The sequence below is a fragment of the Geotrypetes seraphini genome, chromosome 12 (assembly GCF_902459505.1).
Source record: "Geotrypetes seraphini chromosome 12, aGeoSer1.1, whole genome shotgun sequence".
In the NCBI taxonomy this organism is placed as follows: domain Eukaryota; kingdom Metazoa; phylum Chordata; class Amphibia; order Gymnophiona; family Dermophiidae; genus Geotrypetes; species Geotrypetes seraphini.
This window is the reverse complement of record NC_047095.1, coordinates 58662411-58690354: the sequence shown is the minus strand read 5'-3', so window position 1 is coordinate 58690354 and position 27944 is coordinate 58662411. Positions and strand designations below refer to the sequence as shown.

Genomic DNA, 27944 nt, shown 5'->3' with positions numbered 1-27944 from the left:
TTCTATTCTGTTTGAAAGTTGTTTGATAGAATGTGTTAAATGAGGTCTTTTTCCTCCATATTTTTTGAGACTAGAATATTTTCTTGCAATAATAAAAGTTGTACTTCTTAAATCATTTTTTGGAGTGCTCCTGTGGTGTGTAGTAATCTTTTAAAACACTCAATCCCTATTGTTAAGTCATTACAAAGCCTGATAAGAAACCTTTATTTTACCCACTACTAACTCCCTCCTCTGTACAAAGTAAGGGCCAGGCTCATAACTAACTCATGTTATTACAGCTATGGTGGATCCTGCAGGTTATGAAGTTCTCAGGGCTGGTGATGGCATCTATGTGGCCTGAATGTACCATCTACGGTAGAGGAGTATTTTTAAAAAATGTGAAAAATAAGGATAAAATGAAATTAAAAAAATGAGAGAAACTGATTCAAAGCTCCTAGGGAGAGAGAGAAAGGAGAAAGTGGATCTTAAGTGCCAATTTGTTTTCCTCAATTCCACCAAACCAGTCCAGAACAAAAATGGATTATGCCCCTCAGCCTGCAGATGGGGCAAAATAGTTATGGATCCTGCTCTATAAGAAGCCCTACGTAGCCACTTACTATTCAGCATTTCTGAATAGTAAGTAATGCCAGACAAATCTCTCTGGAGTTCTGTATGCTTATGTTTATTGGAAACTTCTATACCACTGTTAATGACTGAGGGAATCAATTCAGAGAGGTCTGCAAGAGCTTCAGTACCGGTGTTACAATACTTGAGCTTTAGTAAAGGTGATACAATACACGAGCTTCAGTAATGGTGTTACGATACATGAGTTAAATATATGTATATCTTACCTATGTACATATACTATTATAGTTTCTGTACCCTTTGTGTTCCATAAACAACCATGCACTGGAAATAAATTGGTACAATAGGTTCTATAAAGAAACAAAAAAACCTGGAAATGGTTGCTCTTCTCGTCACTGCCTGCGAAGTCCTCATTGCAGAATATTTGTATACAGAAAGGCACAACAAAGTAGCACCTCTCATTCACTGCAAACTTGGTAAACATGACATTATCACTATACTGGAAAAGCCTTGGGACTGTAGTTCTAAGAGAATTATGAAGAATGAAGAGGTTTTGATAACCTGGGACATCCTCATTCTAACCGATAAAGCTGGATACAAAGATGCCACCAGAACTTAGGTTTCATTCCCAAGTGACTACTCTGTGTGAATTGTGGAGAGAGAGAAGATCCTCAAGTACCAAGAAAATATAGCAGAAAGATACAGGTGTTATCAGGACAGTAGGCAGATATTCTCACATATAGGACGTCATCCACGGAACCCGGTACGGACAGTGCAAAAGTGTACATTTACTTTAAACTTTTTGCATGTCTCACGAATGCTTGTACCACGAATGCGACGGTGCCTTCTCATCGGACGTTGGCTCACATCAGTTCAGTAAATAAGCTAAGAAGCCAACTAGGGGAGGAAGGAGAGTTCTGAGAATATCTGCCTGCTGTCCTTGGATAACACCCATTACAACTAAGTAACTGTGCTTTATCCCAGAACAAATAGCTGAAACCGAATGAGTTGGAGGAAAGTTAGCTTTATGTAGAGAATTTTGCAGAACTGCTTGGCTAAACAGACTATCCTGTCTGGAAAGATTTTCTAGACAGTAATGGGATATGAAAATATGAACCGAGGACCAAGTAGCTGCTTTACAGATGTCCTCAATGGGAGTGGAATGTACTCGTAGATAAGTTACTGAAGTTGCATTGCTCTAACCCAGTGGTTCTCAATCCTGTCCTGGGGACCCCCCAGCCAGTCAGGTTGACAAGATATCCCTAATGAATATGCATGAGAAATATTTGCATACCTGTCACTTCCATTATATGCAAATCTCTCTCATACATATTCATTAGGGATATCTTGAAAACCCAACTGGCTGGGGGGGTCCCCAGGCAGGGTTGAGAACCCTGCTCTAACCCTGCTCTAACCTTATGTGCTGTGACACAGCCTTCCAGCGGCAGCCCAGCCTGAGCATAGCAAAAAAAGATACAGTCTGTGAGCCTTGTAGAGAAAGAACGGTGACAGGGAGTCCAAGTCTGTTTGAATCAAATGAGAGGAACAGTTGAGTGGTTTGGCTCTATCTAAGTAGTAAGCAAGTGCACGTTTACAATCCAATGTATGGAGTCCAGCTTCACCAGGGAGAGAATGTGGTCTTGGAAAGAAGACAGGAAGAACTATAGATTAATTCAAATGAAAATCCAAGATGACCATAGGAAGAAATTTTGGATGTGTGCAGTGAACCACCCTATTGTAGTAGAATGTTGTATATGGAGGATCTGAGATAATTGCTTGTAGTTCACTGACTCGGCGTGCCGAAGTGATGCAGATTAAGAATACTACTTTCCATATGAAATGTTTGAGAGATGAAGCCTCACAGCTCAAAGGGTAGCTTCATCAGTGTTAAAAGTATAATTCTGAGATCCCAAGCAACTGGAGATTTGATTGGTGATTTGGTATGAAAAAGGCCCTTCATGAATCTGGATATCAATGGATGCACAGTGATGTATGAAAAGCACTAATGGCACCAAGATGAACTCTGTCTGAACACAAGAGTTGGAAAGGTGTAGGAGATATTCGAGGACTGATGGCAGAGGACATTTGTATGGATGCAATGAGTGGCGATTACACCAAAGTGTGAATCTAGTCCACTTGAGTGGTAACAACGTTGAGTGGAAGGTTTCTTAGAAGCTTCAATGATGGTGGACAATAGTGCAGATAGTGTAAATTCATCTACTTGCTGGGAGAGAGAAACCATGCTGTGAGAGTCAAGGAACGTAGATTGGGATAAAGAAAATGCCCTTAGTTCCGAGTTATCAAGGTTGAAAAAAGTTGAAGTGGGATGAATTCCCAGACACTGAGTTGAAGAAGAGGGAACCATGGTTGTCACGGGCACCTAGGTATTATGAGGAGCATGGTAGCTGGTTCTTGATATTTTTAGTTTTCTGCTTTCAAACTTCTGGTTCAATCATTACTATTGAGTCTTCTCGATTATTGTAATATAGTTTATTTGACATGTACTAAAAAGGCGACGACTAGACTTAGATTAATTCAGAATACGGCAGTGAGATTGATTTATGGTCTGAAGAAGTATGATCATGTGACTCCATTCTTTCGTGAGTTGCATTGGCTCCCGATGGAGGCTCGGGTATTGTTTAAGTTGGGTTGTCTTTGTTATAAGATCGTAAGTGGCATTTCTCCTATCTATATGATTGATAGATTTCTCATAGCATCTCATAAATATAGTAGAAAATCTCATGCCCTGTTTATTTTTCCATTATTCCAAGGTGTTAAAAGTAAGAAATACTTGGATCATACATTAGCATTTCAGGCAGCCTCCTACGATAAAGAATTCCGATCGCTGTTATGTAAAGCTTGCTCCTACAAACATTTTAGAACTTTGCTGAAAACCAATCTTTTTTCAAAGTATCTGGCTAACTAGTTTTAGGCGTTCCTTGTTATTTTATTATTAATCTTTTGTTAACCACGTTGAATTTCTGGTCACGCGGTTTATAAGCATGATATTATGTTATGTTTTCCTGATTACAGAAACTGAGGAAGAAGCATATAGAAACTTGTCTATCTAGTCGAGGAGGAAGGCATTCAGAATGTATATTCAGGAACAGAAAAGCAGAAGTTTGTGATTGTGGGGAGAAGCAAAGAGATCTATTTCTGGGGTCCCCAAATTGGTGAATATTTGACGTAACATGGTTGCATTAAGGCACACTCTAGAGTCAGAATGGGGGAAGGTTAGAGATCTGAGCTTCCAGGCAGTAAGGAGAGAAAATGATATCTCTAGTGCTTTTCCATCTAGATATGTGCCCCTGAGCAGAGTCTGAGGAACCTCTGCCTCCATAATAGGCAGTTTCTCTGTCTCTTCTAATTGCATCCTTAACACTTCAGTCACAAAAGCATACTGCCCCAATTCTCCCCCACAGCAGGAGTTACATTGCCCAGAGCTGCTCCAGTGACCACTGCACTGAGAGTACATTTTAAAAGCACTTCCATCTTCCCTGCAGTGCGGCCAAATCAGTTATACATATAATTAATTATGGAAAAGGAAATTAATTTGAAAATACATCTCCTGGGATCTGCTGGGAAAGGCAAGGGGACCTGGAGTCCTCCAGGTATCCTCCAAGAGAGCAGCCACCTCTGGCAGAAACTTGGAAACCCTTTCAACTGTCAAAGCCGAGTTGGACCCAAGAGCTCTCTCACCAGACCAGTCTTCTGCTGCACAGAATGCCTGCTCCACCTGCTGGTGACAAAAGAGCTGTATGGCAGTGGTCTCAAACTAGCGGCCCGTCAGGTACTATTTTGAGGCCCTTGGTATGTTTATCATAATCACAAAAGTAAAATAAAACAGTTTCTTAATCATATGATTCTTTACCTATAAATTATTATTAAGACTTAGCTAAAAGGAAAGATTTATAAACTATAAAGAGTTTTGCCTCATGCAATTGTTTTACCTCATGCAATTGTGATTTCTTTAATAAGACATTGACTATTTTTTTTTTTTCTGAGGCCCTCCAAGTACCTGCAAATCCAAAATGTGGCCCTGCAAAGGGTTTGAGTTTGAGACCATTGCTGTATGGTGTCTCCATCTGCTGGCTGAGGGGCATAACTATTCATTCTGGACTGGTCTGGTACAATGACACCATTACTGAAGCTAATGTAAACCGCTCCGAATTAGTTATACAGTTATCAATAGCGGTACAGAAGCTGTCAATAAACAATAAAAAGGAAGTTTCATTATAAAACAAAATCTAGTTGTGATAAGCAGTGCTCAACTTGAATAAGGCAGACTGAGCTCCAGAGGTGAGCCGTGCTTACACTGATCTCACAAAATACTTACAAACTGAGTAATTAGGCAAAAAAGTAGTAAAAACAGTTCCTACAAATAACTTAGATCTGTTGTGAGGCTTAAGACCACAAAATATGAAGAGAGACTGAACTACAACAGAAGCATTTTCATATTAACATTTCATGTATGGCTAAGAAAAACCCAAGTTAAAACATGATTGCTAAGAATGAAATTTCAAATAATAAATTAAACAGCAGTGCCTTCTGACTTGTAACAAAACTTAACATTAACTAGGAGCAATATAACAAGCTCAGTAATATGTAAGCCAAGATGGCTACTTTTTTGGTAAAAAACAAAATAGTTAAAGAGTATCTAACTCAGTGGTCTCAAATTTGCGGCCCGCCAGGTACTATTTTGAGGTCCTCAGTATGTTTATCATAATCACAAAAGTAAAATAAAACAAGTTTCTTCATCATGTGTCTCTTTATTATTAATTATTATTATTAAGACTTAGCCAAAAGGAAAGATTTATAAACTAGAAAGAGTTTTACCTCATGCAAAATTGTCATTTCTTTAATAAGACATTAACTATTTTTTCTCAAAGTATCTACAAATCCAAAATGTGGCCCTGCAAAGGGTTTGAGTTTGAGACCACTGGTCTAACTACCAACTCATGCTTAAATATGTATCAGCCAAAGGAGATAAAAAGCTAAGTTCTTATCTTTGTGTGGGTGATAACAGCAGATACTCCCAATGAATGACTTGGGCCACAAACAAGGGAGTAAAAGCCGAGTGTCAGATAATTTCTAAGATTCTATATTACTGGCTGAATACTATATTTTTGAAGCAAAAGGAGGGCTCTGCTGTTTTGAATACTACCATATAAAAGCATATGAAAACAAAAGGAATTACCTGGATTCCCCACAGTGCCATTACTTAGCAGTGATGTAGGAGGAGTCATGGGACTGTGCCAGTGGCCCTCGTGAGAAGTGCTGGGTATTCCCATGGACCTGGCAGCAGGCTGTGCGAAGATGATACTAGGATCATTCAAACTCACATTGCTCTGATTACTGGTGGAGGTGGTGCTGCTGTTGCTGCCGCTGCCAGGCCTCAGAGAAAACGTGATACCAGAAGAGTAAGGGTTACCCGGTGAAGAACGGACAACCGGGCCACGAACAGGCCACGAGCTGTTTGGAACCTGAATTTGGTGGGGGTGCAAAGGAAGTAAGCCCAGGCTGTGCAAGGTAGAAAACTGACCAGGGGGAGAATGAGGGTAAGTTAACAAAGGCAGCTGGACCTGATGGGGAGGCTGCGGAGAAGACTGCTGCTGGACATGCTTAGGCTGAGATGTACTTTGTGGTGGCTGAGACTGGTTTATAGAAATTGGCTGGGAGGAATTCTGAGGAAACTGCTGAGGCTGTGGAGAATACGATGTTTGATGTGATTCGGACTGAGGGAAGAAAAAAAAATAAAAAATGAAATGCCATATTAGTTCACTTGTTGAGTTTCTGCAAGGGTTTGTCAACAATAAAAGCCTAGGGCTCCTTTTACAAAGCTGGGGTAGAGCTTTTTAACTGCAGGCTGGTGAGGTAAAGGCTCAGACACTCATAGAATTCCTATGAACATCGGAGCATTTACCTCTACCGCAGCTTTGTACAAAGGAGACCTTAATCTATAACTTTTAGAAAACTACACACATGGTTTATTCAGACAATCAGGATTACTATTCGTGATACAGCAGTTTGAATTTCTCACTGTATGAAGATACAAAAAGCTTGAGCAACTAGCATCAGTTATGGAGACGCTTTAGAGATGTAGCGTCATGTACTATTTTTAAGGATTTTCATTTTTTGGTTTTCTTTTATATTTCCTGGGAACGTATCAGGTTTATTACAGTGAGAGATTGGAGAAACTGGGCCTCTTCTCCCTTGAAAAGAGGAGACTGAGCTGAGACATGATTGAGACATTCAAAATACTGAAGGGAATAGACTTAGTATATAAAGACAGACTGTTCACCCTCTCCAAGGTAGGGAGAACGAGAGGGCACTCTCTAAAGTTGAAAGGGGATAGATTCCGTACAAACATAAGGAAGTTCTTTTTCACCCAGAGAGTGGTAGAAATCTGGAACGCTCTTCCGGAGTCTGTTGTAGGGGAAAACACCCTCCAGGGTTTCGAGACTAAGCTGGACAAGTTACTGCTAAACTGGGACATACACAGGTGAGGTTGGACTCATTTTAGAGCACTGGTCTTTGACCTGGGGGCCGCCGTGAGAGCAGACTGCTGGGCGCGTCTGACCCAGCAGTGGCAATTCTTATGTTAATCAATTTCCAGTTTATTAATACTTGATATACTGCTTTATCAATACACATGCAAAGCGGTTCACAATACCAATAATAAAATAAAATTTTTTTTTAAGTTTTTTATTGATTTTTTCACATATCAACAAGTGTTATAAATTTTCCATACATTTATCTTAACAATACACTTGATATCTCTATAATGTATTTTATATAAACCATATTTTATATTATTTTTCTTATGAATTTATATAACATATATATTGTAATGATTTTATCAATTATTATTTAATTATGAACCCTTTTCCCTCCCTTTATCACATTAATTTCTCATAAGACTATCATTCATTCATTATGATATATTTTTTATAATGTATAATAAAGAGAATAAATTCCTTACCCCTTCCCTCCCTCCCTTCTTTAACCATTATCTTATTATGGGAAAAAATTAAAATCAGTCATTGCAAAAATCTGTTAATGGTCCCCAAATCTTCTTGAACTTATCCATATATCCTTTTTGTGTTGCAAATGTACACTCCATCTTATATATATGGCAAACTGAGTTCCACCAAAAATTATAGTTCAATCTGTCATAATTTTTCCAATTATGTGTAATTTGCTGTACTGCTACTCCAGTCAATATAAATAAAAGTTTGTTGTTATTTGATGAAATTTGACTTCGAGCTCTCATTGCAGTACCAAACAAAATCGTATCATATGTCAAGGCTACCGGATTTTCTAACATCCTATTAATTTGAGGCCAAATCGATTTCCAAAATATTAATATGAATGGACAATAGAATAAAAGATGATCTAATGTCCCTGCTTCAAGATGACAATGCCAGCATCTATTAGACTTAGAGCTATCTATTCTATGTAAATTAAATGAACTCCATAAATATAGGAAAGAATAAATAAACATCTAAAAAAACACCTTTGCAGAAATCCTGGAATTTATGGGTGAGAAACTATGAGGGATCCTAACTATAGTGCAGCATGGTCAAGAAGTAAAACCAAGCAAAAGAATCAAATTTTCTTTTGGTGGATAGACGCCAGAACAGTATTCCCTGTGGCAAAAATGTTCTTCTGCTTACACTCGCCCAGAGCAATCATTATAATCTCTCCTACATTCTATCTGGAACAAAACCCACTCCTCATGGACAAAATTTGCATTCCACAGAGGCACAGCTGAAAGGTTTAGGAGTTTAAAGGTCCCTCACCACCCATGTGGCCGATATATTTACTGTAAACACATACTGAATGTTTCAAGCACTGTCATCCCCAAAAGCAATGGGCGTAGATATTTTTTGAGAACTAACACCGATTGTTGCTCTTCTGCGGTTGTTTACTGCATTCAGTGTCCATGTGATAAATACTACATAGGGCATACTAAGAGAATGATTAAAATTAGAATTGCTGAACATCTAAGCCCTCCCCCTTGTCTTTCACTGGATAGAATTGGGTCATAATGAGCTGGACTTAAAGTACACCATGTTATACAGAATGTATGAGTCTAGTAACAGTAATGTTTCTCTGTATCTTTTGATGAGGGAGCAAAGGTTCATACCTCAAGGGCTTAATTCTGAGATCGAATGGTTTAGCATGTAATTTGCGGCGGGTGATAACTGAATGGAGCACATGGGGAAAGGAAGAGGAAAATTGGACATAGAGAGGAGTGAGGTAGAGATGCATGGGGAATAGAAGGATGAGAGGGAGAAATGTTGGATATGTTGGGCAGAGTGATGGAGGGAGAGAGGAAGAAACGGACTCCTGGAGGGACAGAGAGAAATGTTGGTTGGGGAATGGAATGAGGTCTGGAGGACAGAGAGAGAGCGAGAGAGAGAGAGAAAGAGAGAGGGGGAGTGAAAGAGAGAGGGGGAGAGAGAGAAAGAGAGAAGGAGGGAGAAAGAGAAAAAGAGAGAGAGAGATGGAAATTTTGTTAAGGAAATTTTTTTAAGAAATACTGAGATTGCCCAATGCGGAGAACTTTCCAATAAATAATTTGGTCACAACCGAAATTAATTTAACCGAATTTTTGGAAGATACTCAAGATGTGATTCAGAGTCGGACTACCCTGGTGATAACATGCATGAGTGAGATAGATAAGATGTTAATAATGAAACTTTACTTCAAAAATAGGTTAACAAAGTTTTGTGGAGACTTGGTTAGAATCTTTCCTGATGTCTCTAGAGCTACTCAATTCAGAAGGAAAGAGTTTTTGAGGTTAAAAGTTAGAGTTTTGGCTCTAGAGACATCTTTTTATCTGAAATTTCCATGTAAATGTTTAGTCAAGTTACAAGATGTTGAATATGATTTTTGGGATCCCATTCAATTACAACAATTTTTAGTTGCTCGAGAACAGAAATAAGTTTAATTTTCTTTAAGATTCATTGCTGAGAAATAAGAGGAGAATTTAAATGAATCCCTATTATAGTAAGGAATGATTCAAGGTTTGCGAAGGTGAACTGAGAATTATTTCCTTTATCTTTTCTTATACTTTTCTGTTGAAATTGTATCATGTCTCCCCTTTTACATGGGCTTAAAAAGAATTATGTATGATTGATTATGTATTGTGTTTGGAGATCCCTTTTTTATCTTTGTATTATTGGATAATGTATTATTCAAAATTATAATAAAAAAAAAGAAAGAAAGAACGATTTATTTGTATAACTGAGGAAAACATGCACATCCGGGGAGGGGGTATATTTGGCATTTGTTAAGAAGTATAGAAGGGTTGATTACAAATATTTTTATGAGATGTTGGTTAATGGGAAGTGGGTGGGAAAAAATAAGTCTTGTTTTTATTCTATTAAGCATATTGTGCTGTAAGGAGAAATTAGGTTCTTACCTGCTAATTTACTTTCTTTTAGCTTCTCCAGACCAGTAGAGGTTAACTTTACGATTGGGTATATATCTAATCATGACCAGCAGGTGGAGACTGAAAACAAAAACTTTGGGACAGTATATCCTAGCCCCTCCTCTCTATTTCCCTCAGTCTGCCGAATAGCCAAGCAGAACCAAGAACTGGAAAACAACAGAGAGAAAAAAACAATACTCCGAAAGGAGTAACAAATAACATACCCAAAAATGCTGTTGGAAAATGCAGAGGAGAAATTCCCGAAGGAAGAAGGTCCCCACAGCTCGCCAGCTAAGCCAGCCGAGCCACAGCCGCTGTTCTTCAATACTCCCCGGCCCTAGAAAAATACTAGAACCCGCAGCAAAAACCAAAAACTGCCCGCGCAACAGCCCCAACAACAACAACAACAGACAGGGTGGGGACCTCTACTGGTCTGGAGAAGCTAAAAGAAAGTAAATTAGCAGGTAAGAACCTAATTTCTCCTTCTTTAGCACTCTCCAGACCAGTAGAGGTTAACTTTACGATTGGGACGTACCAAAGCAGTCCCCTCACGGGCGGGACCCCCGAAGGGCCGATACCAGTACACGTTCACCGAACACCGCGTCCCGACGCGCCTGAACATCTACCCGATAATGCCGAACAAAAGAATGCAAGGAGGACCAAACCGCAGCCTTACAAATATCCACCGGAGGCACAAGCGACGACTCAGCCCAAGAAGCCGCCTGACCCCTAGTGGAATGAGCCTTGAGAAACTCCGGAACCGGCTTCTGACTCAGAAGATATGCGGAAGCAATCATCTCCTTGATCCAGCGCGCAATAGTAGCCTTAGAAGCGCCAGCCCCCCGCCGAGGACCCGCCAGAAGCACAAAGAGATGATCGGAGCTCCGAAACTCCCGGGTCCGCTGCACATAAGCATGGAGGACCCGACCGACATCCAACTTGCGCAGCTGTCGTTGCTCAGAAGAACCCTCCCGACTACCCAAGACCGGGAGGACCACCGATTGATTGACATGAAAAGGAGAAACTACCTTCGGCAGAAAGGAAGGAACAGGCCGCAAAACAACCCGCTCCTTCGAAAACTCCAGGAAGGGAGCCCTACAAGAAAAAGCCTGTAGCTCCGACACCCGTCTAGCGGAAGTAATGGCCACCAAAAAGACCGACTTCAGCGTAAGGTCCTTCAACGAACAGCCATCCAACGGCTCGAAAGGAGGGCGCACTAGAACAGAGAGAACCAGATTGAGATCCCAAGAGGGAACCGAGGGCCTTATGGGAGGCCTGAGCAACTTGGCCGCCCTAAGAAAGCGAATCACATCAGGAATGGCTGACAAACGCTGACCTGTCACCAGCCCCCGAAAAGCCGACAGGGCCGCCAGATGAACCCGAAGAGAAGACCAGGCCAGGCCCCTATCCAGGCCATCCTGCAAAAACTCTAGAATGTTAGGCAGAGAAGCGCGAAAGGAGACCACTCCCCGCGCTCGGCACCATTCCTCAAAAAGACGCCAAACCCGTACATAAGCCCGAGAGGTAGAAAGCCTCCGGGACCCCAAAAGTGTAGAGATCACCTTGTCGGAATATCCCTTCTTACTCAGGCGGCCCCTTTCAAGAGCCAAGCCGTAAGACAAAAGGGAGACGGGTCGAACATGGGAATGGGACCCTGCGTCAGAAGATCGCCCCCGAGAGGCAGAGGAAGAGGATCCGCCACCAGATGCCTCACCAGATCCGCATACCACGGACGACGAGGCCAATCCGGAGCCACCAAAACCACCAGCCCCGGATGGCGAACAACGCGAAGCAGTACTCTGCCCACTAATGGCCAAGGAGGGAACACATACAACAGCCCCTCCGTTGGCCACGGTTGGACCAGAGCATCCAGACCCTCGGCCAGACCGTCCCTGCGACGACTGAAGAAGCGGGGTACTTTGGCGTTGCCACTTGTAGCCATCAGATCCATCAGGGGTTGCCCCCAAGCACGCACTAGCAACTGAAACGCCTCGGCGCCGAGACACCACTCTCCCGGATCCAAGAAGTGACGACTGAGGAAGTCCGCCTGAACGTTTTCTACCCCGGCAATGTGAGAGGCCGAGAGGTCCAGAAGATGCGACTCCGCCCAAACCATGAGCCGAGCCGCCTCCTGCGCCACCAGAGTGCTCTTGGTGCCCCCCTGACGATTGACATAAGCCACCGCCGTGGCATTGTCCGACAGGACTCTGACCGACTTGCCCAACAAAAGGGAGTGGAAAGCCAACAGCGCCAGCCGGACCGCCATGGTCTCCAACACGTTGATCGACCAGGAGGCCTCCTCCGTGGACCAGGTTCCCTGAGCTGAGTGACCCAGGCACTGGGCCCCCCAACCCAGGAGACTCGCATCCGTAAGGAGCACCGTCCACTGCGGAAGATCCAGACCCACCCCCTGAACTAGGTGAGGGGTCCGGAGCCACCAACGCAGACTGCAGCGCGCCAAGCCTCGCAGGGGAACCGGAACATCCATCCCGTGCCTCTGGGGAGACCACCTCCGGAGCAGAGCATACTGGAGAGGACGCATGTGGGCCCGCGCCCACCTCACCACGTCCAGGGACGCCGCCATCGACCCCAGGACCTGGAGGAAATCTCGCGCCCGAGGACACCGGGACGCCAAAAGCAGGCGAATCTGAGACTGCAATTTGCTCACCCGGGCCTCTGGGAGGAAGACCTTCCCCAAGGAGGTGTCGAACAGCACCCCGAGGTACTCCAGACGCTGAGCCGGAACCAACCGACTCTTGGAAAGGTTGACCACCCAGCCCAGCGACCGGAGAAACTCCACCACCCGAGCCGTAACCCGGGAGCTTTCCTGCAACGACTTGGCCCGAATTAACCAGTCGTCCAGGTAGGGGTGTACCAGGATGCCCTCCGACCGCAAGGCTGCCGCGACGACCACCATCACCTTGGTGAACGTCCGGGGAGCCGTGGCCAGCCCAAAGGGAAGCGCACAGAACTGATAGTGCCGACCCAAGATCGCAAAGCGCAGGAAACGCTGATGAGAGGCCCGAATAGGAACATGCAAGTAGGCCTCCGTCAGATCGAGAGAAGTGAGAAACTCCCCCGGCTGAACCGCCAGAATGACCGACCGCAGCGTTTCCATACGGAAAGAGGGAACCTTGAGAGCCCTGTTGACCCCTTTCAAATCGAGGATGGGCCGAAAAGTCCCCTCCTTCTTGGGCACCACAAAGTAAATGGAGTACCTGCCCGTGCCCCACTCCGGGGGGGGCACCGGAACTACTGCCCTGAGATCTAGCAAGCGCTGAAGGGTCTGGCGAAACGCCAGCGTCTTCCCAGGAGTCTGACATGGAGAAGCGAGGAAAAAATCCGGCAGAGAGCGGGCGAACTCCAGGGCATAACCGTCCCGCACCACCTCCAGGACCCACTGATCGGACGTGATCTCGGCCCATTTGGGAAAAAAATCGCGCAGCCGGGCCCCCACCGGAACCAAGGGGGGCGCCGGCAAGGCGTCATTGTGCAGGACGGGAAGCGGGGGAACCGGCGGAGGGATTCCCTGCCCCCCGACGGGCCCCCCGAAAGGGCTGCATGCGCTGGAAGAACCGACCCCGGGAAAACCCCGGAGACTGGAAAGAAGCAGCCCCACGCCCAGGGCGATACTTGCGAAATTCCCGCAAACGCCCCCGGGCCGCACCACCCCGAGACGCCGGGCGGGCACGGTCCTCCGGCAAACGGGGAACTTTCGAGTCCGACAGAGTCTGAATCAACTTATCCAAGTCCTCTCCAAATAAAAACGACCCCCGAAAGGGAAATTTAGTAAGCTTAGCTTTGGACGCAGCATCCGCCGCCCAAGCGCGCAGCCACAACACACGCCTTGCGGCCACGCCAAAAGCCATGGACTTAGCCGAGATCCGCACCAAGTCATACAGAGCATCCGAGAGGAATGAGGCAGCCATCTCAATCTTCGCTACCTCCTGATCCACCAGAGACCAGTCGTCAGACTCTCGATCCAAGACCCGCTCCGCCCACCGAAACACGGCGCGCGCGACCAGTCCCCCACAAATAGCCGCCTGGACCCCAAAGGCAGAGACTTGAAAATTTTGCTTAAGGATGGTCTCCAATTTGCGCTCCTCAGAGTCCCGCAAGGCAGAACCGCCCTCAACAGGCACGGTATGCCGCTTGGAAATAGCCGAGACCACCGCATCCACGACTGGCGAAGCTAACGTAGCCCGATCCCCTTCAGGAATGGGATACAGGCGAGCCATGCTGCGCGCCAGACGAAACGGCGTCTCCGGCGTTTTCCACTGCTCAAGAATAATATCCCGAATATCCTGATGCATAGGAAAAGAGCGGGAAACGGACCGGATCCCTCGTAACAGAGGGTCCCCCACACGCGGAGTCTCCGGCGGCGCGTCCTCAAAACGCAAAGCCGAAGAAACCTGTTGAATAAGGTCAGGCAGCTCATCTCTCTGAAAAAGGCGCACCACGGACGCCTCGTCACTGGAGAACGGGAAACCCGACAACCCGCCGCCAGCTTCCGTCCCCTCCAGAGGGTCCTGGAATTCCTCAGAAGGGTCCAGGTCCTCCTCCAGACCGACACGTTCCTCCGACCACAAATCCTCGTCCCACGACACCCGCGGACGCTTGGACAAGAGAGGCGGCGGAGGGGACGTCACGTCAGACGAGAGAGGCAAAGCCGCAGGGAGCGCGGAGGAAACCCCACCCCCCGAGACCCCCTGGGCGCAACCGGGACCCCCAGCCGCCTGAAAATAGGCTTTGCATAATGAAAAGAAAAAATCAGGGGAAAACCCCCCCCGAGGGTCCCAAGGGACTCCCTGCCACAGCAGGGGACCCAGCAGAAACCTGCCCCTGCTTAGCCAAAACAGGGGGAAGGTCACCTGAGGTGGAAGACAAAATGGAGGGGCCAGACAGAGAAGATGGCGTCTTTCCCGCCAAAACAGCTCCCTCCACAGCCTGCAGCGGCTGAGAGACCTGAATAGTCTCAGCCGCTAAAACAGGCAAGCCGGCATCAGCTGTCAAAATATCAGCTGAGAGGGAATCCTCTAAAACCCGACCGTCGGCGGCTCGGGGAATCCCTCCGTGGGCGGACGGAGAAGACCGGGCTTCTCCACCGTTCCCTGCCGACTCGCGAGGCACCATCGGCGGGGAGCTCTGGGCGCCTGCAGCCGCTGCCGACGGAGCTCCTCCACCGCACCGGCCTGAACACCGCTTGCACAGGCTGGCCGCGAGTGCCTCGCGTCTGGAGCACAATGAGCACTTTTTCCCTTTAGAAGTGCTCATTGCTCCATACGCGACCTAGCTGTAAAAAAAAGTGCCGGTTAGTTGAAAAAATACAGTAAAATACAGTTTTCTTAAAGGGAAACAACCCTTCAGACCAGCACTACCTCAGGATTTTTTTTTTTTTTTTTTTTACAGAACAGACTCCACAGGCTCTCGAAGCAATATGCCTTGCTTGATTTAGGGGGCAAGGCTTACTGCTGAGGCTCCTCTAAAAAAATATGGGGAGGTGGAGGAAGTGGGGGGAGGGACCCCGCTCGTGACCCGCCGGGTTTGACACCCCCGAGGTCGGACGAACCCCCAAACAGAGTCCGTCCAAGCTCCGTCCGGCTAAAAACAGGGACAATAAACCCCTAAACAAATTCCAACAGCCCTACCAAGGGAGATGGGTACAGATCACTCAACACCTGCTGGAGACTGAAAGAAGACTGAGGGAAATAGAGAGGAGGGGCTAGGATATACTGTCCCAAAGTTTTTGTTTTCAGTCTCCACCTGCTGGTCATGATTAGATATATACCCAATCGTAAAGTTAACCTCTACTGGTCTGGAGAGTGCTAAAGAATGATAATATTTTATGTAAATGCATCATCTTTTGTGCAAAACTGAATAAAGAATCTTAAAAAAAAAAAAGAAAGCGAAAGAGAGAGAGAGAAAGAAAGATCTGTCTTTCTTTCAGACTCATGAACTCACCAGACAACAAAGATAAGGAGAAATTAGGTTCTTACCTGCTAATTTACTTTCTTTTAGCTTCTCCAGACCAGTAGAGGTTAACTTTACGAATGGGTATATATCTAATCATGACCAGCAGGTGGAGACTGAAAACAAAACTTTGGGACAGTATATCCTAGCCCCTCCTCTCTATTTCCCTCAGTCTGCCGAATAGCCAAGCAGAACCAAGAACTGGAAAACAACAGAGAGAAAAAACAATACTCCAAAAGGAGTAACAAATAACATACCCAAAATGCTGTTGGAAAATGCAGAGGAGAAATTCCCGAAGGAAGAATGTCCCCACAGCTCGCCAGCTAAGCCAGCCGAGCCACAGCCGCTGTTCTTCAATTCTCCCCGGCCCTAGAAAAATACTAGAACCCGCAGCAAAAACCAAAAACTGCCCGCGCAACAGCCCCAACAACAACAACAACAGACAGGGTGGGGACCTCTACTGGTCTGGAGAAGCTAAAAGAAAGTAAATTAGCAGGTAAGAACCTAATTTCTCCTTCTTTAGCACTCTCCAGACCAGTAGAGGTTAACTTTACGAATGGGACGTACCAAATCAGTCCCTCTCACGGGCGGGACCCCCGAAGGGCCGATACCAGTACACGCTCACCGAACACCGCGTCCTGACGCGCCTGCACATCAACCCGATAATGACGAACAAAGGAATGCAAGGAGGACCAAACCGCAGCCTTACAAATATCCACTGGAGGCACGAGCGACGACTCAGCCCAAGAAGCCGCCTGACCCCGAGTGGAATGAGCCTTGAGAAACTCCGGAACAGGCTGCTGTTTCAGAAGATAAGCGGAAGCAATCGTCTCCTTGATCCAGCGCGCAATAGTAGCCTTAGAAGCGCCCGCTCCCCGACGAGGACCCGCCAGGAGGACAAAGAGATGATCGGACTTCCGGAATTCCTGGGTCCGCTGCACATAAGAGCGAAGGACCCGACCGACATCCAACTTGCGCAGCTGCCGTTGCTCAGAAGAGCCCTCCCGACCACCCAAGACCGGGAGAACCACCGATTGATTGACATGAAAAGGAGAAACAACCTTCGGCAGAAAGGAAGGAACAGGCCGCAAGACGACCCGCTCCCTAGAAAACTCCAAGAAGGGAGCCCTACAAGAGAAAGCCTGCAGCTCAGAAACACGCCTAGCAGAAGTAATGGCCACCAAAAAGACCGCCTTCAAAGTAAGGTCCTTCAAAGAACAGTCGTCCAAGGGCTCGAAAGGCGGACGCACCAAAACAGAGAGAACCAGATTAAGATCCCAAGAGGGAACCGAGGGCCGTAGGGGAGGCCTAAGCAACTTGGCCGCCCGCAAAAACCGAATCACATCAGGAAGAGCCGATAAACGCTGACCTGACACCAACCCTCGAAAGGCCGACAGGGCCGCAATATGAACCCGGAGAGAAGACCAAGCCAGGCCTCTATCCAAGCCATCCTGCAAGAACTCCAGAATGTTAGGCAGATAAGCGCGAAAAGAGGTCACTCCCCGCGCCCGACACCATTCCTCAAAGAGACGCCAAACCCGCACATAAGCCCGAGAGGTAGAAAGCCTCCGGGACCCCAACAGTGTAGAGATCACCTTGTCTGAATATCCCTTCTTGCTAAGGCGACCCCTTTCAAGAGCCACGCCGTAAGACAGAAGGGAGACGGGTCGAACATGGGAATGGGACCCTGCATCAGAAGGTCGTCCGAGAGAGGCAGAGGATCCGCTACCAGGTGCCTCACCAGATCCGCATACCACGGACGGCGAGGCCAATCCGGCGCCACCAGCACCACCAAACCCGGATGGTGAACAATGCGAAGAAGCACTCTGCCCACCAGCGGCCAAGGAGGGAACACATACAACAGCCCCTCCGTTGGCCACTGCTGGACCAGAGCATCCAGACCCTCGGCCAGACCGTCCCTGCGACGACTGAAGAAGCGGGGCACTTTGGCGTTGCCACCCGTGGCCATCAGGTCCATCAGGGGCTGCCCCCAAGCCTGCACTATCAACTGAAACGCCTCGGCGCCGAGACACCACTCTCCTGGATCTAGAAAGTGACGACTGAGGAAGTCTGCCTGAACATTTTCTACTCCGGCTATATGAGAGGCCGAGAGGTCCAGCAGATGGGATTCCGCCCAAACCATGAGCAGAGCCGCCTCCTGCGCCACCTGAGTGCTCTTGGTGCCCCCCTGACGATTGACCTAAGCCACCGCCGTGGCATTGTCCGACAGCACTCTGACCGACTTGCCCAGCAACAGGGAGTGGAAAACCAACAGCGCCAGACGGACCGCTCTGGTCTCCAACACGTTGATCGACCAGGTGGCCTCCTCCGCGGACCAGGTGCCCTGAGCTGAGTGACCCAAACACTGAGCCCCCCAACCCAGGAGACTCGCAACCGTCAGGAGCACCGTCCACTGCGGGAGATCCAGACCCACCCCCTGAACTAGGTGAGGGGTCTGGAGCCACCAACGCAGACTGCAGCGCGCCAAGCCTCGCAGGGGGACCGGAACATCCATCCCGTGCCTCTGGGGAGACCACCTCCGGAGCAGAGCATACTGGAGAGGACGCATGTGGGCCCGCGCCCACCTCACCACGTCCAGGGACGCCGCCATCGACCCCAAGACCTGGAGGAAATCTCGCGCCCGAGGACACCGGGACGCCAAAAGCAGGCGAATCTGAGATTGCAATTTGCTCACCCGGCCCTCTGGGAGGAAGACCCTCCCCAAGGAGGTGTCGAACAGCACCCCTAGGTACTCCAGACGCTGAGCCGGGACCAACCGACTCTTGGAAAGGTTGACCACCCAGCCCAGCGACCGGAGAAACTCCACCACCCGAGCAGTAACCCGGGAGCTTTCCTGCAACGACTTTGCCCGAATTAACCAGTCGTCCAGGTAGGGGTGTACCAGGATGCCCTCCGACCGCAAGGCTGCCGCGATGACCACCATCACCTTGGTGAACGTCCGAGGAGCCGTGGCCAGCCCAAAGGGAAGCGCACAGAACTGAAAGTGCCGACCCAAGATCGCAAAGCGCAGGAAACGCTGATGAGAGGCCCGAATGGGTACATGCAAGTAGGCCTCCGTCAGATCGAGAGAAGTGAGAAACTCCCCCGGCTGAACCGCCAGAATGACCGACCGCAGAGTTTCCATACGGAAAGAGGGAATCTTGAGAGCCCTGTTGACCCCTTTCAAATCGAGGATGGGCCGAAAGGTCCCCTCCTTCTTGGGCACCACAAAGTAAATGGAGTACCTGCCCGTGCCCCACTCCGGAGGGGGCACCGGAACAACTGCCCTGAGATCTAGCAAGCGCTGAAGGGTCTGGCGAAAAGCCTGCGTCTTCCCCGGAGTCTGACATGGAGAAGCGAGGAAAAAATCCGGCAGAGAGCGGGCGAACTCCAGGGCATAACCGTCCCGCACCACCTCCAGGACCCACTGATCGGACGTGATCTCGGCCCATTTGGGGAAAAATTCGCACAGCCGGGCCCCCACCGGAACCAAAGGGGGCGCCGGCAAGGCGTCATTATGCAGGACGGGAAGCGGGGGAACCGGCGGAGGGATTCCCTGCCCCCCGACGGGCCCCCCGAAAGGGCTGCATGCGCTGGAAGAACCGACCCCGGGAAAATCCCGGAGACTGGAAAGAAGCAGCCCCACGCCCAGGGCGATACTTGCGAAAATCCCGCAAACGCCCCCGGGCCGCACCCCCCCGAGACGCCGGACGGGCACGGTCCTCCGGCAGACGGGGAACTTTCGAGTCCGACAAAGTCTGAATCAACTTATCCAAGTCCTCTCCAAACAAAAACGACCCCCGAAAGGGAAATTTAGTAAGCTTAGCTTTGGACGCAGCATCCGCCGCCCAAGCGCGCAGCCACAACACACGCCTTGCGGCCACGCCAAAAGCCATAGACTTAGCCGAGATCCGCACCAAGTCATATAGAGCATCTGAGAGGAATGAGGCCGCCATCTCAATCTTCGCTACCTCCTGATCCACCAGAGACCAGTCGTCAGACTCTCGATCCAAGACCCGCTCCGCCCACCGAAACACGGCGCGAGCGACCAGTCCCCCACAAATAGCCGCCTGGACCCCAAAGGCAGAGACCTGAAAATTTTGCTTAAGGATGCTCTCCAATTTGCGCTCCTCAGAGTCCCGCAAGGCAGAACCGCCCTCAACAGGCACGGTATGCCGCTTGGAAATTGCCGAGACCACCGCATCCACGACTGGCGAAGCTAACGTAGCCCGATCCCCTTCCGGAATGGGATACAGGCGAGCCATGCTGCGCGCCAGCCGAAACGGCGTCTCCGGCGTTTTCCACTGCTCCAGAATAATATCCCGAATATCCTGATGCATAGGAAAAGAGCGGGAAACGGAACGGATCCCCCGTAACAGGGGGTCCCCCACACGCGGAGTCTCCGGCGGCGCGTCCTCAAAACGCAAAACCGAAGAAACCTGCTGAATAAGGTCAGGCAGCTCATCTTTCTGAAAAAGGCGCACCACGGACGCCTCGTCACTGGAGAACGGGAAATCCGACAACCCGCCGCCAGCTTCCGTCCCCTCCAGAGAGTCCTGGAACTCCTCAGAAGGGTCCAGGTCCTCCTCCAGACCGACCCGTTCCTCCGACCACAAATTCTCATCCCACGACACCCGCGGACGCTTGGACAAGGGAGGCGGCGGAGGGGACGTCACGCCAGACGAAAGAGGCAAAGCCGCAGGGAGCGCGGAGGAAAACCCACCCCCCGAAACCCCCTGGGCGCAACCGGGACCCCCAGCCGCCTGAAAATAGGCTCTGCATAAAGAAAAGAAAAATTCAGGAGAAAAACCCCCCGAGGGTCCCAAGGGACTCCCTGCCACAGCAGGGGACCCAGCAGAACCTTGCCCCTGCATAGTCAAAACAGGGGGAAGGTCACCTGAGGTGGAAGACAAAATGGAGGGGCCAGACAGAGAAGATGGCGGTTTTCCCGCCAAAAAAGCTCCCTCCATAGCCTAAACCAGCTGAGAAACCTGAATAGTCTCAGCCGCTAAAGCAGGCAAGCCAGCATCAGCTGTCAAAAAATCAGCTGAGAGGGAATCCTTCGGGGAATCCCTCCGTGGGCGGTTGTGGAAGACCGGGCTTCCCCACTGCTCCAAGCCGACTCGCGAGGCACCATCGGCGGGGAGCTCTGGGCGCCTGCAGCCGCTGCCAACGGAGCTCCACCACCTCACCAACCCAAACCGCCGAGTTCAGGCCGGCCACGAGTGCCTCGCGGCTGGACTAAAATTGTGTCCTACTTCCCCGGAGAAGGGCACAATTGCTCCATACGCGACCTAGCTATAAAAAAGTGCTGGTTACATGAAAAAAATACAGTAAAATACAGTTTTCTTAAAGGGAAACAACCCTTCAGACCAGCACTACCTCAGGATTTTTTTTTTTTTTTTTTTTACAGAACAGACTCCACAGGCTCTCGAAGCAATATGCCTTGCTTGACTTAGGGGGCAAGGCTTACTGCTGAGGCTCCTCTAAAAAAATGTGGGGAGGTGGAGGAAGTGGGGGGAGGGACCCCGCTCGTGACCCGCCGGGTTTAACACCCCCGAGGTCGGACGAACCCCCAAACAGAGTCCGCCCAAGCTCCGTCCGGCTAAAAACAGGGACAATAAACCCCCTAAACAAATTCCAACAGCCCTACCAAGGGAGATGGGTACAGATCACTCAACACCTGCTGGAGACTGAAAGAAGACTGAGGGAAATAGAGAGAAGGGGCTAGGATATACTGTCCCAAAGTTTTGTTTTCAGTCTCCACCTGCTGGTCATGATTAGATATATACCCATTCGTAAAGTTAACCTCTACTGGTCTGGAGAGTGCTAAAGAAGAAATGATTTTATTTTCAATTTAGTGATCAAAATGTATCAGTTTTGAGAATTTATATCTGCTGTCTATATTTTGCACTATATTTGTCTACTGAGGTGACATTAAAGTAATCTGCCTTGACCTCTTTGAAAACCCCCCAAATATAAATGATAATTAACATTTTCTCTTAATACAGTATGCTTTGTATTTTTTTAATTTTGTGGTTACCATTATGTATTAATAAGATTAAATTCTATGTATATGAAAAATAGATGGAAGAAACTGCATTACAATTAGCATTATTATTATGGGGGTGGAGTTAGGGGCGGAGTTTGGGCAGGTCTGGGATGGAATTTGGGCGGGGGTACTCAGTTGGTATTTGGCAGGCTTAGAGGGTACTTGACTTGAAAAGGTTGAGAAACACTGCTCTAGGGTACATTTCCTTGTGTATAATATATCGAGGGAACTGTTTGTTTTGCTTTCAGTTTCAAGAAAGAGACATCAGAATTTGTTATGCTGTGTATGTTTGCTATCTAGATTTTAAAAAGAGATATTTTTTTAAAGATTTTAAACGGGAGCTATCCAAAGACTGCAACCACCATCTTTCTATGTTTACATTTTTCTCTTTGTCTTGGTGACAGTTTTGAAACACAGCACCTTTTTTTTTTTTGCAAACAACACTACCAATATGATAAACCCTATATTTGTGGTCATGGCCATTGCCTTTATAAATCTTTTTCTTACATCTGACTGAAAGGCCACACACCAACTATCCAACATAACAGTTCCTCTGCAGAAAAAACAACCTGTCCTCCTAGGCCTGCTCATGCATTTATTTTGAACAGCAAGCCTTTCTGAATGTTGGTTGTCTCTGTTTTGACTTCTCTCTCACTTATCCAATATTTACCCCTAACTTCTATCTAGGGTGGCTGTACTCTATTCAGTACAACTGTGGCTTCTGCTTGATGTCAGATGCAGCATGGGAGGGATGCGGAGGAGGAAATATCTCTTGTTTTTTGAACCCTTCAGGCTGAAATGCACCAAGGAGAGATCACATGAAGGATTAGAGAAAAACAGCACCATCATCCTTTCCTTTTTCTGCCAGTGGTTTCAGAACCCCAAGGATTTTGGTCAAAGCAACTAGTGTTTCCACACTCCGAGAAAAAAAAAAAAGAGGCCAAATCCAAGTGGTGTTCCCTAGGGATCTCCGCTTTCACCTACATCAGGGGTAGGCAATTCCGGTCCTCGAGAGCCGGAGCCAGGTCAGGTTTTCAGGATATCCACAATGAATATGTATGAGATGGATTTGCATGCATTGCCTCCTTGAGATGCAAATCTATCTCATGCATATTTATTGTGGATATCCTGAAAACCTGACCTGGCTCCGGCTCTTGAGGACTGGAATTGCCTACCCCTAACCTACATTATTTAATGTTTACCTTTCATCGTTGGGATCGTGTTTGAGCAATTTGGATATAGGAATGTTTAGTTATGCTGATAATATTACTATCATCATACTCTTCAATTCAGCCCTGTCCCAGATTACCACCAAAATTGAGACCGTAATGAAACAGATGAATTCTTGGATGCAGCAATTCAAACTTAAACTCAATTCTGACAAAACAAAGTTTTTTGTGGCGTCTTCCAGTAAAATCCTTTTTTGAACCCTCCATTAGTATAAATTAAACTGTGTACACAATCCATCCAACGATCAAAATATTAGATGCATTTTATTCAAACTTTTAATGTTATATTATCTGTAACTAGTGTTTAAGCCCGTTACATTAACGGGTGCTAGAAAGCAGCCCCCTTTCCCTCTCCCCCTCCAGTTCCTCCCTAACTGTCTCTCCGTGGCCCCCCCTTCTGTCTTCCCCCCCTAAGCAAAATGATCTGCCTCCCAGCACACCCCTTCCCCCGAAGCAGCCCCCTTTCCCTCTACCCCTCCAATTCCTCCCTGACAGTGTCTCCGTGGCCCCCCTTCTGTCTCCCCTCCCAAGCAAAGCTGTCTGCCTCCCAGCACACCCCTCCCCCAAAGCAGACCCCTTTCCCTCTACCCCTCCAATTCCTCCCTGACTGTCTCTCCGTGGCCCCCCATTTTGTCTCCCCCCAAGCAAAGCTATCTACCTCCCAGCACACCCCTCCCCCAAAGCAGACCCCTTACCCTCTACCCCTCCAATTCCTCCCTGACTGTCTCTCCGTGGCCCCCCATTTTGTCTCCCCCCCCCAAGCAAAGCTATCTACCTCCCAGCACACCCCTCCCCCAAAGCAGACCCCTTTCCCTCTGCCCCTCCAGTTCCTCCCTGACTGTCTCTCCTTGGCCCCCCTTCTGTCTCCCCCCCAAGCAAAGCTGTCTGCCTCCAAGTACACCCCTCCCCCAAAGCAGGCCCCTTTCCCTCTCCCGCTCCAGTTCCTCCCTGTCTCTCCGTGGCTCCCCTTCTGTCTTCCCCCCTAAGCAAAATGATCTGCCTCCCAGCACACCCCTCCCCCCGAAGCAGCCCCCTTTCCTCTCCTGTGAGAATGTTTACCTGCATGGGCCACCTGCAGCACCTTCCAGCCGTTCCTCTGAGCTGAAACTCCTTCACTCGCCTCCCGCCTACACATTTTTGAAGATGCGCGCCATCCCCGCGGTCTGGCCAGCTCCCCTAGTCCCTTGCCGCCGCCGCCGCCACCCCCTTCCCTTCCCGCGGTCGATAAACCTCTTGGCTCCAGCAGCGGCCCCAGCACTGTAAACACGCTGCTTCGCAGCCTCTACTGCCCCGATTTGCTCTGCCGCGTCTCTGATGATGTCATCAGGGACACGGAAGAGCAAATCAAGGCAGTAGAGGCCGCGAAGCAGCGTGTTTACAGTGCTGCGGCCGCTGCTGGAGCCAAGAGGTTTGTCGACCATGGGAAGGGGGTGGTGGCAGCAAGGGACTAAGGGAGCCGGCCAAACCGTGAGAAGGGAAAATTGGGTGGGAGGCTCAACGGGGATTGGGGGGGAGGGGTGATGATGACGACAAAGATGAACTGAAAAGAACCCTAGGCGCGCATGCGCACTCCTGCAATGCCACGGACCTACATCTCACAGATCAGGGAAAACAGAAGCACGCAGTTGAGTGCGCATGCGCGGCTAGCGTTTTATTATATAGGATGCACTGCCAATGTTTGGAAATTCAATAAAGATCTAAAAAAAAAATATTAGGAGTTGTGTTAAATAAGCATCTCACTATGAAGAATCAGATAGTAGTACGTAAAAGTTATTTTACTTTGTGGAGGCTACGAACAATAAGATCCTATTTTGAATTTGATGCCTTTGGTAGACTATTGGTCCAATCATTATTACTAAGTCTTCTTGATTATTGTAATATTGTCTACTTGACAATCGCCAAGAAAGAACTAGCGAGACTGATATTAATACAGAATACAGCAGTCAGGCTGATTTACAGCCTGAAGAAATACGATCATGTCAGACCTTATTATTGTGAGTTACATTGGCTGCCTATGGGGGCCCAGGTATTGTTTAAGTTGGGTTGTCTCTGTTATAAGGCTCTATATGGAACAGCCCCTTTCTATTTGGTTAACAGATTTTCTTTAGCTTCATACAAACATAGCAGAAAGACTCATGCCCTGTTTAACTTTCCTCCTATCCAGAGCTGCAACAGTAAGAAATTTCTTAAACATACTTTAGCGTCCCAAGCAGCTTTTCATGACAAAAAAGTTCGAGCACTACTGCTCACAGCTCACTCTTATAAACATTTTAAAACACATGTTTATAATCTTTTGTAAACCGCGTAGAACTTTTTGGTAACGCGGTCTATAAGTATAATGTTATCTCTTTTCCAAGCATTTGACTAACTAACTTATTCTATTCCAGTATTATGTTTACAGTTAATAATCTTTTGTAAACCGCGTCAAACTTATGGATATGCGGTTAACAAGTACAAAGTAATGTAATGCATGTGTTAAATTAGAGCTGTCTCTATTATACCATAGTATTGAAAGGAATTGCACCCTTTGAAACAATCACCAAGCAAACTTGAAAAAATTCAGGAGAACTACTTACACATTCTGAGCTCTGTCTGCTCCGTGAAGGCCGTTCCAGTTGCTGTGGTACCGGGATAAGCACCGGCTGTGATCCCATCAGGTTTAGTAAGAACTGGGAGGCTGAAACATGAAGAACAAAGTCATTTTCACTTTCTTTCTTTTTTTTTTTAATCTTTATTCCTTTTTATTTCTTTCAACAAGTGTACAATATTATTACAATTAATTCACATAACTCACTTGACATTCTTAAACAATATTATTATACATGTTTTAATACCCCCCATCCACCTCCCATCCCTTCCCATATCAACAAAATATTTCATCCAAACTTATACATACTTGTACATCCCTCTTTCATAATACAATTAATCTTACATTAAATCTGTCCCTCCCCCCACCCTTTCTTCCTCAAACTCTTTATTCATTTTATTATACAAAGTAATGCACAACAATATATATCTCATCATAGTACATATATCCCCTTATATTTCATAACAACATATTTCCAATAAATTTACCCTCTTTCCTTTTCTATTCATACCTATATACCATGTTTCTTATATCCATTAATCAGTTGAAATATACCGCTAGCTAACTAAATTATCCTATCCCCCCCACCCCACCCCATTTCTATAAATTATCCCCTAAGGAAAAAGAATAAATCTTAATCATTATAATAATCAATTAATGGCCTCCACACCTCTTGAAACCTTTTAAAATACCCCCTTTGTACTGCAAGAAATCTTTCCATCTTGTACATATGACAAACTGAGTTCCACCAGAAACTACAATTCAGTCTAGAACAGTCTTTCCAATTAGTTGTTATTTGCTGAATTCCCACACCAGTAAGAATCATCAATAATTTATTGTTTGCTGCAGATATTTGGCATTTGGCCCTCATACACATTCCAAAAACCACTGTGTCATAGGATAATGCCACATGACTCTCCATCAATATGTTGACTTGATCCCAGATTGATATCCAAAATGCCTGAATACATGGACAATAAAATAAAAGATGGTCTAAAGTTCCAACTTCAATTTTACAATGCCAGCATCTATTAGACTTAGAGCAATCTAATTTTTGTAATCTAGTAGGGGTCCAGAATGCTCTATGCAACAAAAAGAACCATGTTTGCCTAATAGATGCTGACATCGTACCTTTAATTCTCCAAGACCAAATACGTGGCCATTGAGATGCATTAATCTGATGCTTAATCTCAATGCTCCAAATATCTCTTAATCCATTTTTAGGCTTCTTATTCAAATAATTAGATATAATTTTATACCACTTTGCGGCCTGATGACCCAGAAAATCTGCCTGGAAACATAAGAATTCTAAGCTGTAATGATCATTTAAAGATTTCCATTCAGGGAACCCCACCTGAATAGCCTGCTTCAATTGCAACCACTTAAAACTTTGTTTTTTATTCAGACCATATTTATGTTGCAATTGTGAAAATTCAAGCATCTTACCATTATCAATTACTTCCGTTAATGATCTTATAACTGCTTTAATCCAATCTTTCCAGACAACCTTAAACCCGCCTATTTGTATCTTGGAGTTTACCCAAATAGTCTGTTGTTTCGATTTTAAAATAGAATCAGTAGTTAATTTGTCTATAAACCTTAATGTTTTCCAAGTATCCATTAATACTCTATTGTCCTTACGTATTCTAGGCACTTTTATACCAAGCAAAAGATCAAGCCTAAGTGGAAAGATAAGTGATCTCTCCACCTTTAACCACTCTGGTAATTGTTCCAAAAGCTCTGGGAGGACCCAATACATACCTTGGCGCATGATATAGGCCTGATGATACCTATAAAAATTGGGAAAATTTACCCCACCCTCCTCAATTGGTCTTTGCAAAGACACTAAAGCCACTCTTGCAATTTTACCCAGCCAAATAAATTTAACCAGAATACTATTTAATTTTTTATAGAAAGACCCCTGAAAAAACACTGGTATCATTCCCAATTGATAGCAAACCACAGGCAAAATCATCATTTTAACAGTTTGAACTCTTCCCCACCAGGACAAATGTAAAGGATTCCATTGCTCACACATCTCTGTTACTTTTTGTAATAAAATTTTTTGATTTATTCTCATTGTCTCTTCGAGTGTTTTATTCA

General features: G+C 46.8%; 1 protein-coding gene across 7 annotated transcripts in view; it reads right to left on the bottom strand.

Moving 5' to 3' along the window:
- Positions 1–27944, bottom strand: part of TUT4 (terminal uridylyl transferase 4) — a 157250-nt gene that overhangs the window by 7485 nt on the left and 121821 nt on the right. For 4 of the 7 annotated variants that reach the window (XM_033916103.1, XM_033916102.1, XM_033916100.1 and 1 more), the window contains 2 exons: positions 25831–25931; positions 5762–6299 (listed from right to left, as the gene is read on the bottom strand). In XM_033916103.1, the coding sequence (XP_033771994.1) occupies positions 5762–6299; positions 25831–25931 (639 nt within the window). Of the gene's footprint in view, positions 1–4734; positions 4768–5761; positions 6300–25830; positions 25932–27944 lie in introns of those variants that run through there. The other 3 variants (XM_033916105.1, XM_033916104.1, XM_033916106.1) reach the window with 3 other exon arrangements.